General features: G+C 43.6%; 1 protein-coding gene across 2 annotated transcripts in view; it reads right to left on the bottom strand.

The window, feature by feature from the left end:
- Positions 1-10,365, bottom strand: part of SLC36A4 (solute carrier family 36 member 4) — a 114,378-nt gene extending 104,013 nt beyond the window's left edge. For both annotated transcript variants that reach the window (XM_074571445.1, XM_074571454.1), the window contains exon 1: positions 10,239-10,365. In XM_074571445.1, the coding sequence (XP_074427546.1) occupies positions 10,239-10,362 (124 nt within the window). In that variant the 5' untranslated portion in view covers positions 10,363-10,365. The remainder of the gene's footprint in view (positions 1-10,238) is intronic.
- Between the last annotated feature and the right edge of the window lie 8,079 nt (positions 10,366-18,444).

The following is an 18,444-nucleotide window of genomic DNA, read 5'->3' as shown; positions in this document are numbered from 1 at the left end:
ATCTTCAGCTTCATCATCCATTGTCACTGCAGCCAAGGCTGCCATCCATCTTCTTCCATATTCATGAGTAGCAGAAACAGAAACGCATTTTCCCTATTTGGCTCATTAAGCACTTGCATGAAAGAAGTCATCCTACAAGCACTCCAGAAAAATCCTCAACTCCTTGGACCCTGTCGCGTTGCCTCCCTAGGAAGTATTAGATGGTAAGAGTCCCCCATGAGAGCTGTGACCTGTGAACAGAAGGCTTCTTCCAGTTGTTTAAAGAAGGCTTCATCCACCTCTTCTTCCTGGCCTGGTGGTCTGCAGCAGACACTCACCTTTCCATCCCCATGGTTGGCCTTATCTTGAGCCATAAGATCATTTGTCCCACACAGCAGTTGAGTGAATATGACAAAAAGCAAAGCATTTTTGGATGTAAGAATTAGTGGAATAGAAGGAAGATTATATGCAGGTCAGACGATACATTCTGTCCTGATTTATTTAAATTCACTGTATTTGCCACGGAAGACCAAGAAGAACAGGATGACAGATAACCCATGGAATGGATTATATGCTGTCTTTCCAGACTGAACCATCAAAGCGAAGCCAGACTCTTCACCTGTGAGACTGAATGCCTGACCACTACCCCTTTTCTTCATCTTTTCCTCGTTTGACTTGTATCTTGATCTTCGTTCAGGAGCAATATGATGGCAGTAACGAAAACATAAGCATTCTCAAAGGGACAGGAAGAAAGCTCCCACGGAAAGATTTACACCAGTGATCCACTCCAAAAAGCCAGCCCTCCCTCAGTTCATTAGCCTGTTCCTGCCTCTCCATCCTTTACGCTATGTCCTTGTTTATTTAAATTCTTAAGTCACCATGCATCACCACTTCCAATATATCAATTCTTGGGGGCAAAAAAACCCTTTGCTCTCTGAAGTACCAGTAACCACTGTGCTTTTCAGGGACACCTCCTGGAGAAACCGCAGGACACTTGGGTGGTAGACTACTACCCTGCCTGCTACTGGTAATGGTTAACTTGAGTTTTAAGGAGATGTCTACACGACTAGATGCATTTTTAAGAATTATCTTTCACATAGAATTTTCACCATACCATCTACTCCTCGAGATTGCAACCAGTCATGTGACCCACTATACTGACTCAAAAGAATCATAACCAGCTTCTCCACCAAAAGAGGTTATATGCAAAGTTTTCTAGTCCATACCTGTAGACGATATACACTTTTAAAGGTTTACGATGTAAAGATCATCTACTGCAACCCCCCCAGCCATTGGCAGGGACATCCTTCACTAGACCAGGCTGCTCAAAGCCCCATCCAACCTGGCCTTGAATACTTCCAGGGATGGGGCATCCACAGCTGCTCTGGGAAACCTGTGCCAGTGTCTCACCACCCTCATCAAAAAAAATACATTCTTCCTTATGTCCAATCTAAATCTACCCTCTTTCAGTTTAAAACCCTTGTCCCTTCTCCTGTCACTACATGCCCTGGTAAAAAGTCTATCTCCATCTTTCTTATAAGCTCCCCTTTAAGTACTGAAAGGCCGCAATAAAGTCTCCCCAGAGCCTTCTCTTCTCCAGGCTGAACAACACCAACTCTCTCAGCCTGTCCTCAGAAGAGAGGTGCTCCAGCCCTCAGATCATCTTCATGGCCCTCCTCTGGACTCAATCTAACAGGTCCATGTTCTTCCTTCTGGGGGCCCTAGAGCTGGCCCCAGTACTCCAGGTGGGGTCTCACGAATGCTGAGTAGAGGAAGATCACATACAGTGGCAATTTTATACCATTTCCTAAGCTAGCAGCAGTATCATAACAGTCCTTTTCTAAAATTTGCCGGAGGAAAGATTTTGCGTTTCCAATCACATACTGCTGGAACACAGTGAGTACAAGTTCCCCTTCATAAGCAAAAACTATTGCTATGCATGAGTCACACCCAGTAACCTTTACCGGCCTTGAATTTTTGCAATGGAATATTTTGTCCTCATGCTATTTCTTGAGCTTTCACTTACATGATTTCCAATATAAATGATCTTCAAGCATGGACAACTTTTACAATATTGTCTTCTTTTTCCGTTTCTTCATTCTCTGCTGGATCCACTAAATTATCTCCATATCAAAATAACACATAGATACTTCAGGTTTGATTGTTTTCACCTTCGTGTGCTTGCCCCATGACATTACATTTCTTCTCAGCCTCGTAACTGTTCATTTTTTCTGTACACAGTACAAACGTCTATAAAATCTTCTGTGTAACTTCTCCTTATGCCTTTTGGTATATGCTGTTCTGTACCTGAACCTTTCTCCAGACAGTCTCCCATCTCAAGATTCATTGGCAAGATTCAGGAAGACCCACAAAACCGCCAAAAATGACAATGGAGTTCTCTGAACACACACACCCACACACACACCCACCCCCAACCTCACAACTGAGAAAAACAACTGTAAGCATGTGCTCTTGGCATATTTTCTTATTCCAACTTGAGACCACTTCAAGCCTAGCTGTGCTCCTTCATCACTGCAAGGTCTTCCACACTACGCAATCACCTTACCCCAAAAGGAAGGCAACAGTGAATTTAATACAGCCCTCACTATTTTAACTTAAGCCGCTTGGGTAAAGTACCTGACCATCCTTTCAGCGAAAAAACAGTGTCTAAATATGTTTATCATAGTGGTTTGAATATTTATTTCCAAGTCCTGGGGAGGTATAAGCTACATATTTTTTAGTGTCTATTTCCCAACACCATTCTGCTATTTCCTCAAGTGTCACTTACGCAATAGAACACCCCAATTTCATACTCAATTACCTTCCCACCTGAAAGCCGCGAGCTATCACTGATACCGACAGAAAAGCAATACATCATTAAAAAATACTTACTGCGAAAAACCACACTGAAGTTTTATTTTCGAAGTGTCTTGATGTACAAGGCAACGCCATTTCATACAAAACTTGAGTCCAAACAGACGGAGCCTCCTATTTGAAAGGAGCAGCGGCTCTTCTGCAGTCACTACATGCAAGAACTGAAAGTCTTCTGCACACCTACCACTTTCTGCCACATACATATTATGATTACCTACATTCTGCCTTGAGTACACGTCTCGTTAACCTGCCCATCGCCGTTGGTCTACAGGTTGAAATGAATTAAGACTTGATGGTCAATAAAAGTTAATAGGATGGCAGGATTTCAGCCATTTCTTTAAATGTGCTTCTTTCAAACACAGCTAAGCAGAAGCAGCCAGACAATATTCATGCGCCAAGCTGGTAAGTGTCAAAACAATGTTTTTACAGGGAATTTCCTTATGTGAAGAATGCAGCACCAGCTGTTCCAGCGAGAAGGAAGATTTCACCTTACCCAAATGTTGAAAATGGGTCTATTTGACCACAGAGAAAGAAGGCAATTTTCCCCAAATGTCCCACTAAAAAACTTTTTAAAGTTGCATTCAATTAAAACAAACATCTTGTATACGTTTCTTTTTACAGATACAGTCTTTGCCAACCTTCACTGCACAGTATTTGCATTGTGTAACTGGTTTTATTGCTATTAGTTTACCACACTGCTGTATTTCTAAAACGCTGACCAAATTGACAGTCCTTAAAGGAAGAAAGTTCATCTAATGCATCTCAAAAATACAGCCAGGCCTTCCAAAGCTCCAAGACTACTGCCATCAGCTTTTCTCTGAGGTGGTAGCTGGTCACAACAGCAGCAAAATTGCGCACAGAATTGCAAACCAGAGCACGGTAGGAGACTTAATTATCTTCTATGACTGGCTTTTTTTACCAGATCAAAGGCATTTATTTTAACCCAGTTATTAGGCAGACATTCACTTGTCTGAGTATATGCCTGGAAACAAAGAAATTCTTTTTTAAAAAATAAGATTCAAAGCAACAAATTTGAACTTAATATAGACAACAATAAAGAAAAACATTACTATTGTTAAATATACTACCCCATACAACACAAATGGAAGTTACACGTCCTTTATGTGTATAGGTCATAGTAGATCATTGAGAAGTTTTGTTTACTGCTACAGACTAAATCTCTTGCCTCTAAAATATATTTGCAGGTCAGCAGAACAAACAGTAGAAATCCAAGACGACTTCTGAAGAAACTAAATCCAGAGTGAAAGAATCTGATTTTAGACCAAGCACCCAGTAGAACACTGTGCCTGTAAGACTCCACAGAACAATAACCCTTTAAAACCTACATCCATTTATTTACATTTTTTGTCTTGTGGGACCAGAATACAACAGTACCTTGAAATCTCTTCAACTGTCCTTTAGCATACCAGTACTGGGCAACAGATACGGAGGGAACTGGAGTAGATTAGGTTCACTATTTACCCATGTTCTCAGAAATAGCTGAAATTAGACCTCAAAATATCTGCTTCCTAACTGTACACTCAGGCTGGCAGTTCGCTGATCCTATTCTAACATGATAGCTCATTTGAGAACAAATTCTCTATAAGAGTTTTAAAACACAGGTAATAGCAATCAGAACCAACTCATATTGTGATATCATAGAATGGTTTGGATTGGAAGGGACCGTAAAGATCATCTAGTTCCACCAACCCCCCTGCCATGGGCAGGGACACCTCCCGCAAGACCGGGTTGCTCAAAGCCCCATCCAGCCTGGCCTTGAACACTTCCAGGGATGGGGCATCCACAGCTTCTCTGGGAAACCTGTGCCAGTGTCTCACCACCCTCATAGAAAAAAAAAAAAATATTCTTCCTAATGTCCAATCTAAATCTACCCTCTTTCAGATTAAAACCCTTGTCCCTTCTCCTATCACTGCACTCCCTCATAAAGAGTCCCCCCCAGTCCTTCCTGTAGGCTCCCTTTAAGTACTGGAAGGCCATTATAAGGTCTCCACAGAGCCTCCTCTTCTCTAGGCTGAACAACCCCAACTCTCTCAGCCTGTCTTCACAGGAGAGGTGCTCCAGCCCTCCTGATCATTTCCAAGCCCTCCTACTGACTCACTCCAACAGTTCCGTGTCCTTCTTGTGTTGGGGGCCCCAGAGTTGGACACAGTACTCCAGGTGGGGTCCCACGAGAGCAGAGTAGAGAGGCAGAATCACCTCCCTCAACCTGCTGGCCATGCTTCTTTTGATGCAGCCCAGGATGCGGTTGGTTTTCTCTTTGATGCTGGCTCATGATGAGCTTCATATCAACCTGCACCCCCAAGTCCTTCTCCTTAGGGCTGCTCTCAACCCATTCTCTGCTGAGCCTGTATTTGTGCTTGGAATTGCCGTGACCTAGCTGCAGGACCTTGTACTTGGCCTGGTTGAACTTCATAAGGTTTGCACAGGCCCTCCTCTCAAGCCTGTCCAGGTCCCTCTGGATGGCATCCCTTCCCTCTAGTATGTCAACTGTGCCACACAGCTTGGTGTTGTCAGCAAACTTGCTGAGGGTGCACTCAATCCCACTGTCCATGTCACCAACAAAGATGGCAAACAGCAATGGTCCCAGTATCAATCCCTGAGGAACATCACTCATCACTGGTCCCCACTTGGACATCGAGCCATTGACCGCAACTCTCTGAGTGCGGCCACCCAGCCAATTCTTCATCCACTGAGTGGTTCATCCATCAAATCTACGTCTCTCAAATTTAGAGACGAGGATGTCATGCGGGACAGTGCCAAATGTCTTACACACGTCCAGGTAGATGACGTCAGTTGCTCTTCCCTTATCCACCAATGCTGTAACCCCATCATAGAATGCCACCAAATTTGTCAGACATGACTTGCCCTCGGTGAAGTCATGTTGGCTGTCACCAATCTCCTCCTTATTTCCCATGTGTCTTAGCATAGTTTCCAGCAGGATCTGCTCCATGATCTTGCTGAGCACAGAGGTGAGACTGACTGGTCTGTAGTTCCCCAGGTCTTCCTTTTTTCTTCTTTTCCAGTTAGTTGGAACTTCACTGGACTACCATGACTTCTTAAATACGATAAATATGATGGATAGTGGCTTAGCAACTTTATCCGCCAGTTTCCCCACGACCCACAGATGCATCTGATCAGGTCCCATAGATTTGTGAACCTTCAGGTTCCTTAGATGGTCTCAAACCTGGTCTTCTCCTACAGCGAGCTGTTCATCATTCTCACAGTCTTACCTACAAGTTCCACTGAAACGCTGCATTATATAAAATAGTCCAACAATGCTATTTGGTCACTATTGCAGTGACACTACAAGCATGACTACATGCTCTCGACTTGCCTGTTTTCCCATCATTCCTCCTTTATCCCATGACTGGTGTATAGCTTTGGTCTGAAACATGTGAAACTGTTAACAGTAATGGTACTGGGACATGATACAAAGTTCAGACCATGCAACTCTCTAAGCGTGGGATTTTGTTTGATAGTAGATCTCTACTGTTGGAATACTGTGGCTTTGTCCCTACTGCACAGTCCATACTCACACTGACATCCAGATTTGTGTAACATCCAAATTTAATGGATCCAAACTTGTGGTCTAGAGCAAGGCACCAGGCAAAAAAGCTTGAGCTTTCTCTGCCCCATAAAGCAGTTATGTACTCCGAAAGTAGAAGAGCAAGTCTTTGCATACGTGGACCTAGCCTGAAATTAACTATGCTGGCAAGTGCATTTCAACTTCTCACCAAATTACTGCTGCAACGTTAAACGGATTCCTTAACCCACTGGAGAGATAAATCACTGATTCATTACAGCTACACACCACACTATAATCATGCATAAATGTCAGCACTGTATTTTCAAAGGCCTCTGAAGAATTTCAATCACCAGTCAACCACTAGTTACATAGCGAGATTAAATCTGTAGCGTTTAAATTGTTATGACCAGTATTTCCAGTTTTGTATCTTCAAGTGTATTTTTCTGTATCTTAGAATTTGCTGGTGTCTTGTCAACATCTATGGACATACCACCAAAGAAACCTTTGAACTGTTATTAAACATACTTAATTCTAAAGCTTTTCTAGCACACTCAAGTAATCTTTTGGTTCAAAAGCTCTGCAAAGAAATGAATTGTTACCGAGAACTTTAGTTAATTTTTCTATACTGCTCAAGCAATTAACAATTCCAAAACTAACTGAACCTCTTAGCACCACAAGGGATAAAACTAATCTCCATTGTTTTTATTTTATGGGTGAAAGAGAGGCAAAAGGATGAAGCAGTTTGCCAGGGCTGCACAGCAAGTTAAAAGCAAAGGAGATACTAAACACAAAGCCAAATGCAATCTCCCATTGTTCCTTCAGAGGTCACCTCCCAGACAAACTCCTATCTAAAACCCCTTTTCCAAATCCAATTTAGCAATATGATCTGTTTTTTCAACTGGAGGGCTTTGAAGTCAGTGTAACTGAGTAGAACTGGATTTGTCATATAAGCATAAAAAGATCTGTGGGACCGGATATAGATTATCAGTGTTTACGTCAGCTGTTTTTACTCATTTATGGAAGATGGAATATACAGGTCTTGTTGGGAGTGCCACTTCACATATACATTAAATGCTCCGCAAAAAGCAGCAGGCAAAGGGGGTCTTGCAGATACTTTGCTGCTCAGTCACAGCTTCTACACAAGCGCACACAAACATGGCCAGAAACACAGCACAAGATTCGCAGTCCTGTGAAATGTGTTTATTAAACAGAGGGTGACCCAGTGCTTCTGTAATATGGATACAGATTCAATTTAATAAGCAGCAGTTTTGAGTGCTATATAAGAGAGAAAAATCAGAACCACATAATCTTTACACTAGCCTAAAATGTGGGTTTATGCTAATATTTTCTTACAGGCTATAAAATGCTGTATTCAGGATGCAGAGGGAGCGCCCAGAGCCTCTCTCACCTAACTAAGCCCGTGGCTGCTCCTACGGGACAAGATTAGTGATCGAGTCTCTGAATAGCAGAGCTTTTCAATTCAGCGTTCTGAACCAGGGCTCTCAAGAAAAAATTAGTTACAAAGAAAACATTGTCACTGATTATTTTCAGAATCTGCAGCTGGTTCAGTAAGCAGCTCATCACGTAACCCTCAGTTACTCCCTCAACCACAGAAAGAAATACCTGTTCCTCCACTCCCCAAACTTCGGCCTATAAATAACCTTCTCACCATTTCTTCAGAAGGCAATAAACTGTAAAATCGAGCATTGTCCACCAAACACACGTGGACCTGGCAGGATCTGCCACGTTACTCAGTCACGCGCTTCCACAACCGCCGAAGAAATTACAGATCACCGCAAAGTGACTATGAATGGTAGTGATATAAGCGTGCTTGTCCAGACTGACAAACTTCTGTAACTTTATCTAGTTCAAGGGGGAGCTAACAGGTAAGGCCATTCAACCATACACAAGTCAGCTCCCTTTTTATCTTCCTCTACCACAATTCCTACTGAACGCAAGAGACGTAGAACAAACCAACCCCCTCAGCCTAAAATATATTTTCCAGAATGAAAATTAAAAAGGAAAACGCGCTTGGTTTAAAAGTTCCTATTAAATACTAAAAATTACATTTTCCGGAACAGTTAAAAAAGTTTGTTTTTCAAGAAACACAGAATTGTAGGAGTTGGAAGGGACTTTAGGAGATCATCTAGTCCAATGCCCCTGCCAAAGCCGGTTCACTCGGAGCAGGTTGCACAAGAAAGTGTCCGGATGGCTTTTCAGCATGTCCAGAGAAGGACACTCCACAACCTCTCTGGGCTTCAAAGATATGCTTAGTGCAGTTATTTGAATCACCATTTTTCTTTGGAAAAATATATCTTTGTGTCATTTATTTCTTTCCATTACAGAATGTAACTTAATAAAGTAGATTTATTCTGTTTTATGGTAAGAGTTTATTAATCCTGAGAATGGTTATTTCTAAACAAATGTTGAAAGTCAATAATGCCACTCAGTAAGCAGGAAAAACTGTTTGCTTTTGCATCATAACTGTCAAATCCAGAAGGCTAATAAAAGACACTTGAGTCATTAAACCAAAGCAGACACAGGTCTCCATAGTTTATTACACATTTTCAGAGGAGCACTTTTACCCCAACCCACAATGGCCGATTTATTTAGAAAGATATTAAATAATCCACTGTCCTGTCTAGACCAAGCTACACATTCCTACACAATTAACGCTCTTTCAAGTGATGACACGTCAGTAGGATTTACAATTTTAAGTATTCAATAGGACCAAACCATTTAAAGCACTTCTGAAACCTTATGAAGTGTTTATGTGCATTTTTAAACAGTTAATCCCATAAAAAAAATCTGGTTTTAAGGGTTCTGACAGACAAACTCTGGCAAATCTGTGCACCTGAGCCACAAAACCCTAAAATTTCTTTTTGCCACCTTCATTCCAGAGTGGCAATCTCTCATTGCAAGATGAATCAGCCTCTGGGACAATAAAATCCGAAGCACATCTGCTTCTCATCATTACCCCTGGACAGGACCACTTCTTCAGATTACAGTGCAACACGGCTTTGAAATGAGACTTTCATTCTGCCCAGTCCAGCCTAGCATCAGCTATACTTCATAACTAAACCTGCTAGGAGCTATCTCTCGTCCATCTGTGGAGAGACAGATGAATTGATGAACGCATATGTGCTCTCACACGCTCAGATTTAAAGGCCTGAAGAGTAATCTGCAATAAATACAGATAATACACCAATACACATACCCCCCCACATCCCAAAAAAAAAAAAAACAACCAAAACACGACCTTCCACCATAAAGCATAGTCTAAGGATGCAAAGAGAAAGTATTTCCTAAACTTCTACGCACGACCGTGACCTCCCAACGAAGCCCAACCCAGCCAGGTGAGACTGACGCCCTCAGAGAACGGCCCCCGCCATGAGGCCCCGCTGTGGGGAGCCCCGGGCCAGGCCTCCCCCTTTGAGGAGACCCCGGCGGGAAGAGAGTCCCCGCCATCCCGGTCCCGCTTCCCTCAGCCCCTCCCGTCCCCAGGTGCCACCGGGCTGGCTCCGGGGCGCTCAGCCCCCGCCACCCGCCTCCCCGTTCCGGTACGCTGGGGAGGCCCGGGCCCCCGCCTGCCACGGAGGGGGCGGCGAAAGTGAGCCCACCCCTCCCCCGGGTGGGATGGTTCATCCCGCCCGCCCCGCTGCGCCGAGCGCTGCGGCGCATCCCCCCCGGGCCGAACCATTCCGCCCGGAGGGGAGGGGGGTTGGAGGCGGCCGGCCGCTCCTCACACTCACGCCACCCCCCTGCCCCGCTCTCCACCCCGCGGCGAGCCGCCATCTCGCTGCCCCGCGGCAGCTCCGGCCGCACCGACACGCCTCACCCAGCTCCTCCCTGCCGCTGCCGTCCATCTCCCCGCCGGCTCTCCGCTCGCCCTTCCGCCGATGTGGAGCCGGCCGGCGCGGCGGGACGAGGCGCTGCGCATGCGCGCCGCGGGAGCGAACCATCGACACCCGCCGGAAGGACAAGACCTGCGTGGGCCCGGGCGGGTGTCGGCCCTCCAGGCGGGGCCTGCAGCGGGCGGCCGCGCCCAGCTCCTTGACGCCTGTTGATTTATGTTCTTCAGTGCCCGGGCACAGCAGCCACCCTGTTAAGCACCAGCCCGTTAAAATGCATGAGCCTCTATACGGGAGCAGGGCTTGCCTCTGCGTGTGCTGGGCCTCGTGGTGGGTCTCCATTGCTGGAGGTGGCCCCTCGGGCTTCACTCTCCACAGAGGTTCTTCCCTCAGCCTCCTGGGCACCTCGACCTGGCCGCACGGCTGCAGCCATGCCCAGCTCCCCTGTGATGTGACCGGGGAGCTCCAGCTTCCCCTCACGTTCAACGCTGGGAGAGAGCGGCAGGGTCTGAGGCGAAGCACGCAGCTGGTCCCTCACCATGTGCAACAGCTTATACAGTTATGAAACACTGGGTAATTTGCGTTTGCTTTCCAGTGCTGGAAAAAACTTTTTTCTTTCTTTCTTCAGAGTCTTTTAGGACCAGCTGCTCTTCGATGGGCATGGGCTGCCTCATGGGAATTAGCATTGCTCCATGGGCCTGCTGCAGCCCCTGCTCTGAGGGCTCCAAAAGCCCTGCCAACATTTGCCGCCCTCTGCAAAGCTGGGGAGCCTGGCTTTGGACTGGACGCTGCAAGCATAGAGCCGTAATTAATAGGCAAACATTGAAAACAAGGGTGGGAGTCAAGGGTTCAGCAGAGCTTGGCAGCTTGTCAGTGATTTGTCATTTGGCCTCCTGAAAGTCAGTCAGCTTCAACAAGTTCAAACTGTTTTCCCTATGTGAAACAAGAAATTATTCGAAAAGGACATTTGTGAGAATAATAGTTAATGATGGACCAACCATTGGAACAAGAGAAGAGTTACAAATATGAAGTGTTATCTGTAACTAATCACTTCATGTCAAATTACTCCCTGAAACTGATGTTCCACCTTTTGTGGATTCCACAGGAACACTAAGTCTTCTCCGTGCACTCTCGTAGATAAGAATACTATTTCTTAACAGCTTCAGCAATAAGCAAAATAAACGTCAGGGAAATGCAGATAGTGAAACAATGCAAAGCACAGTGGATTTAGAATCACAGAATCACAGAATATTCAGAGTTGGAAGGGACCTCTAGAGATCATCTAGTCCAACTCCCCTGCTAAAGCAGGATTACCTAAAGCACATCCCTCAGGGCTGCATCCAGGCGGGTCTTGAAAGTCTCCAGAGAAGGGGACTCCACAACCTCCCTGGGCAGCCTGTTCCAGTGCTCTCTCACCCTCACCGTAAAGAAGTTTTTCCGTGTATTTGAACGGAACTTCCTATGTTCCAGCTTGTGCCCATTGCCCCTCGTCCTGTCACTGGGAACCATTGAAAAGAGTCTGGCACCATCCTCCTTCAACCCACCCTTTAGAAATCTTCTACTTATAAGGAAATTATTTTATCCATATTAAAACAAAGCAGTATTTCCTGTAATTACCTTTTTTTTTTCCTTTGGAAATCAAATGTATCAAGGTGCTAAAATAGATTTCAACCATACTCTGTAATGAAAGCTATAATCAGAGATCCAGGTCACCCTGAAGTGATTTTTAGATTCCTCACTCTGAACCTTTCCTCTAAAATTAAGCATTTCAGACCTGTACAATAAAAGCATCTGTAAGTCCATGAACTTGTATTTTCATGGTTTGAAGACCCTAATGTAGGGCTGTTTGGGGGGGAAGGGAGGGAGAAGGGAAGGGATGTTGTCCTATCTTAAAGAATGATGTAATGCTCCGAAGGATTTTCAACTGAAGTTATACTGTCTAACCTAAAAGCATCACCCTTCAATAGAATCTTCTACCAGCAAGCTTAGTCTATTGTGAGTTTTAAACACTTGGAGACTGATCTTCCACTAACCTAGCACCCACCCTTTAACACATCTTTCATGCTAGTTGCTCCCAGAATAAGCTGTCGGTATTTTTTCATCAAAACTTTCAAAGTTCTGCCTGTATCTATGGCTGATTCAACTTAAGTTATAAAGTTTCCAGCTCTTGGTTTCCTAAAACAGAACATCTTTTTTGAAATGAGAATGTATGATAAAATAATTTGTCTTTTTTTCTATACAGGAGAAATGCAAGAATCTTCTGAAGCCTCTCAGAAGCTTCAGTCATCTTCAGGCATACATCATTAATGCATTTATTTACAGTGAATAAATTCTAACGGGGAAGACAGTAGTTTTCAATTGTCAAATTTATGTCTCTTACTAGGTGCCATGCTTCTCCAAACTTTTATTAAAAAATGAGCCATGTAAGTGAGCTATTACTTGGCTTCCTCAAATTCATTTTGGAAAAGGGTTCTCAGTAGGCAATCTTTGCCAGCAGGTTATCGATTTCAGGAACTGTCTCACTAATTACAATGTTTCCGTCAAGCCTTTACACAGTCTATGTCTATTTTCTTTGTATTCCTGGATATTCTGTATTCTCCATTGTTTCTAACAGTGCCAAAGTTTGTTCAGAAAAGCATATCAGATCATTAATGTATATTCAAAATTTGTATTCAGTTAAGAGTGTTCATTATTTCTACTTTGTCATTGCATCTCAGGACTTGGCTCACAGTAAATCCCACATAGATGTCGGAAAGACTTTAAGGACACAATACATCTTTATTTCACATCCCACCCAATGGAAAACAATTTGTTTCTACTACTTGACACTATTTGCATCAAAGTTCCTTCTTCGGGGAAGAGGCTTCTTGTGTGTTTAGAGAGATTTTTCTAATATGCTCCAAAAATTACATCAAGTATCTGAGTAACCAGTGGTGATCAATGAATATTCAGAAAACACAGGATACCATAATGTGATGGATATTCATGATTTTGTAATATGTGCCTTATTCCTCACTGATAAGAATAGAAGTATTTGCTGTAATGCAAACATCTGGTTAAATTCTTGTCATCCATCCATCAATGCAAAATTACTTCATGATGTGATAATTGCAGTCACCAAATGCTTATTTACCCTAGGCATCATATTCTGAATAGCATATACAGCTTGCCTTTTAGAAATCATGGACTCGATTCCTGTTGGTTTTGTTGGTTCAGAACAAGGCCAGATGGAGTACAATCCCCAGCTTCTTATATTTTTATTTTTTTATTAAAAGCTAACCCAGAAATCTTTAAAGGCCATTTTCAGAATTTTTTTTTTGTCTACTAAATGTTCCTCATTAGAATTCCTGCTCTGCTATGTCTATCTAAACCTGAGTTTAATCTCTGGCTAAATTTCCACACTTCTTTAGGGAAAAAAAATACAAGAGCAGAGTAAATGTACAGAAATACTGTTTCGATATACAATCCCTCCAGACAGACGTCAGCTAGCTTTAGTTTTGGGACTGCTCAAGTCTTGACATTTTTCCCATTTCCTCATGGAATCTTTTTTTACTATCCTTTATATTTGGCTTCCAGACCACGTGGTGGCAGTGAGTCCCATACTTTAATTATGCATTGTGCAAAAAAGTGTGCCTTTTGAGCCTGCTGCCTGATATTCATCTGATAATCCCTAGTTTTGTAATGTGAAAATAGTTATTGCATTTCCCTTCTCCAAGTCATTCTTGGTTTTACAGATCACTGTTGTACTCTCTCTCCTCTCTCTTTTCCAGGTTGAAGAGTCCTAGTCTGCTTAATCTCTCCTCATAGAGAAGTCATTCCATGATTTTGACCATTCCTGTCCTCTGTGTTTTCTAGATCTCCTATGTTCATTTGCTTATGAGGACACCAGAACTGCAGACATACAAGGACACTAAAATCCCTTCTGCCTACATCTGACTGGTTTTTACTTCTGCTTTTTGTAACGGTTTGTATTGTAACTTTTACTCAGGTACTAAGTTACAAGGTGATTACTTTGCATGATGTTTTAATGACCCATTGGTAGACCTTAATTGTGTTGCCATCTGTCTGTCTGTAGACTATAATCCTGTCTGATTGTCAATGATTGGCGGTCCTCCAAGGTTTATATTGCTGGTTTATATCTAAGAGCACATTTTGAAATCACCTTGAATATGAGTAGAGCATCTGCATTTCATTAGATCCTGGATAGCGTGTATCAAAAAGCCATAGCTCCTGTCATTTCATCACTGACATGAAAACATGTATATATCTCTCTACTTCTTTCCAATTCCTTGGTCACAAGCGTGAGCTTCCTTTCACACAAATTCCTTGTGATCGGTGTTCTGGTTTTGTAATGTTCTGGTAACGTGTTCTGTTTTGTAATGGCCCATTTCCAAAGATTCCTATTTTTGCTTTTTCTTGGTACAGATACCAAACACGGAATATCCTACACTGTCGTTAAAAGGTCAGCATCTTAATGGTCGGCATCTTAAAAAAAAGTAGTTGATAGACTAGGAGACTTAAGTTTTTGGAAGGAGTTAGTTTGATGTATATTGATCAGGGGCTGTTTTGTAACACCTTCTTGTTATGAAGTTTCGTGCTATACATGGAACAGCCGGCCTTTCTTTGCCATGACAAGTCCTTTGGAAGGAGGTCCAGAGGTTGATTTTCCATTCCATTTCATAGAATCACAGAATGGTGGAGGTTGGAAGGGACCTCTAGAGGTCATCTGGTCCAACATTCCTGCTCAAGCAGGGCCACATGGACCTGTCCAGACAGCTTTTGAATATTTCCATGGAGGGAGACTCCACAAGCTTTCTGGACAACCTGTGCCAGTGTTCAGTCACCCTCACAGGAATAAAGAATTTCCTGATGTTCAGAGGGAACCCCCTGTGTTTCAGGTTGTGGCCATCGCCTCCTCTGGTCCTGGCACTGAACACCACTGAAAAGAGTCTGGCTCCGTGCTCTTTGCACCCTTCATTCCAGTATTGATAGATATTGATGAGATCCCCCCAAGCCTTCTCTTCTGCAGGCTGAATAGATCCAGTTCTTTCAGCCTTTTCTCATAGAAGAGATGCTCCAGTCCCTTCATTCTCCTTGTGGCCCTTCGCTGGACTGTCTCCAGTATGTCCATGTCTCTCTTGTACTGAGGAGCCCTGAACTGAACACAGTACTCCAGGTGTGGCCACACCAGTGCTGAGCAGAGGGGAAGGCCTGATCACCTCCGTTGACATGGTGCCAATACTTTGCCTAATGCAGCCCAGGGTACCATTGGCCTTTGCAGCAAGGACATGTTGCTGGCTCGCGTTCAACTTGGTGTCCACCAGGGCCCCCAGGTCCTTTTCTGCGAAGCTGCTTTCCAGGTGGGTGGCCATATATTGGTGCCTGGGGTTGTTCATGAGGTGTGTGGCTGAAGATGACGGTCATGTCATCTATTACATTGATCAAGAACAGCTCATAAAAGGACCATTGTGTTCAACAGCTATGCTTCAAATGCTGAAACTGCTGTTCACAAGTTTGATTGCTACAGCTGTGATGAACAGAGAAATGTCAGATGATCCACACTGGAATCTGTAAAACATCGCTGTTGAGTAACTAAATGTTAAAAGCCTGGTGTGTGTTGACTCTCTTTAAGCTTTGATGAAGAATAAATATGATTACAGAAGATGCTGCAGCTGTCAAAAGTGCTGTTGGTCGTTCATACTCCAAATAGAAATTATCAGCACAGTTCAAATATCAGAAACATTTGAGAAAGACACCAGGATTTTTCTCAGCATGAATCATTATCATGTGGCTAAAGGAAAATATTTTTTTGTCACTTAATGAAAATAAAAGATCTATATTTGCATATGGGTTTGTATATACTGGGACTTATCAGTCAAGCATTGCCAGCATAAAGGTTCACTTTTGTTGTTTAATTTGATGGGCCACCAGTGTCTACTTCTTCTCAGTGCAGTTCAAAGTCAACGCACAGCATCCCTTCAGTAAGTGGGTCACTGGGGAAAATATCACAAATGTTCAGATACTTGTGAATCTTTGTCAGCTCTTTTGTTATTTATCTTAAATATTCAAATAAAAACAGATGCAGCGCATGACAAACTTACTGGGTTGCACTGAAGGAGATCATATGGTAATTTTGGGCAACGTCTCTGATTTACAATGCTTTTCTACATTTTCTTGCTAGCTTCACCAGAGTCACTATCTGAAAAACAGTACTTGAATTCTGAGGGTGTCCTAGAAATGCAACTCTCCATTTACTATAAGCATCTGCATGGACCTGCCTTTATGCTTGTGAAACGTATCTAAAGTTCTGCACGTGGCCAGAGACACTTTGGGTCTTGACATTTGTGTCCAGCTTACTGTCAGTTGTACCTTGTACTAGAATATTCAGTAATAAAAGAAGACCGGGGAGGTCTTACTTTGTGGCCCAGTTCTGGACCTCTAACCAGATTTCTCCAAGACTATGTCCAGGCACAGGCAGGGGACAGCCCTCTTCAAGTCAGGTCCCAAAAAGCACTGTGGACAAGAACGCACGAAGTCTGGTTTCCCCCATTCCTCTGTTCCAGCAGGCTTTGCACCTTCAGAAGCCCACGTGTCCTCATGCAGTGTTTCCAGGGCATTTAGTAGAACTGAAAATAAATAACAGAAGGGAAAAGAATTGCGGTGGTGTAAGACAAATCCCTCCCTTTTTAAAAGGAAGTTCTACCATTCATAGTTTTCACAGCTAGATATAATACATCCGCCCAAGTCTCTTTGGATGCCCCTGGCTGTGATATCACAGAAATACGTGGCCCACCAGCAGAACCCTAAGGTGGTCGTCAGCCACCCTCCCACTCCTACGATTCCCGTCAGCTTTGGGAGCTAGTGCAGCCTATGGCGTAAAGCATTACTCCCAGAGTCTGCTCTAATTTAACAAAACCTCCAGAGCAACTGAAAATCCACATCGCAGCAGGCACTGCGGGGATTCCTTTCATGCATCCTGGGGGTGTTCTCCCTCCACCAGCTGCAAGGCTTTCACGGCCCTTGTGTTCCTGTGAAGTCGTGTTCAAAGAGCAGTGTGAAGGGGAGGAAGATTATCTGCCTTATTGAGCTTCCTGGAGTAAAAGTAGTTGTAGGACACCGTAAAACCATAGCCAGTAAGTGATTAAAAGATGATACTGAAAATATTTTTAAAGCTGCAGGAAATGTTAACTGCAGGAATTAAGAAACAGCTGCATAGATCGTTTCCATTTAATTCTGAGGAAGAACTAAATCCAATAAAACAACAAAAAAAGAGCACTTCCTGGAAGGAGACAGAAAGCACCACGTGGGAGGAAATCTATGATCATCAGACAACTGAGCACTGGAGTAAGTACGTCTGTAGGATTTTCCCAGGATCAGTTTATTATTCTGAAATTTGCAATTGCTCTGTATGTACTAGTACCTGCAGTGGCACTGATTTGTTCGGTGAACATGGTAATCCAGCTCTTTTTCATCTGCTCTTAGCTTTATTTAATGTTCTATGGAAACTAAAAAGTGTACCATTTGGCATTTATCTTAGAAATTCATGTCAGCCACTCGTATTCAGGAAGCATTTAGAAGCTGGCCTTCCATCCACGGACGCCACCCTATTAAACAGGGTAAAAATCAATCACGTGCCCTGTCTTTATAGCCAGACCCAATGTGAGTAATTCAGAAAATAATTGATGGCTTGTTTCTGCCTGCATAATACATCCAAAATGCGAGCAAGCAATAGTCCTTCTGCACCGCTGCACTACAGCTGTTGTACTTGAGAACAGCCACCATTTCTGCCCCCTGCCTGCAGGCTCTTGCCTGTCGGGGCTGCGAAAGGATGGGTTCAGGTTCTGCTCCTTTTTCGACCTGCTCTGCTTTACACGTTGGAGATAGTGCTGAGCCCACGGCGGTGGGTTGACCCTGGCTGGACTCCAGGCGCCCACCAAAGCTGCTCCATCACTCCCCTCCTCAGCTGGAACAGGGGAGAGAAAATACAATGAAAGGCTCATGGGTCAAGATAAGGAAAGGCTGAGGTCACTCATCAATAGCCATCACTGACAAAACAGACTTGAATTGGGGAAATTAATTTAATTTATTGACAATTAAACAGAGCAGAATACTGAGAAGTAAGAACCAATTTAAAAAACACCTTCCCCCCACCCCTGCTTCCTGGGCTCAACTTCACTCCTGACTTCTCTACCT

The sequence above is a fragment of the Larus michahellis genome, chromosome 1 (assembly GCF_964199755.1).
Source record: "Larus michahellis chromosome 1, bLarMic1.1, whole genome shotgun sequence".
NCBI lineage: Eukaryota > Metazoa > Chordata > Aves > Charadriiformes > Laridae > Larus > Larus michahellis.
The sequence above is the reverse complement of the archived record's forward strand: the minus strand, read 5'-3'. Positions and strand labels throughout refer to the sequence as shown.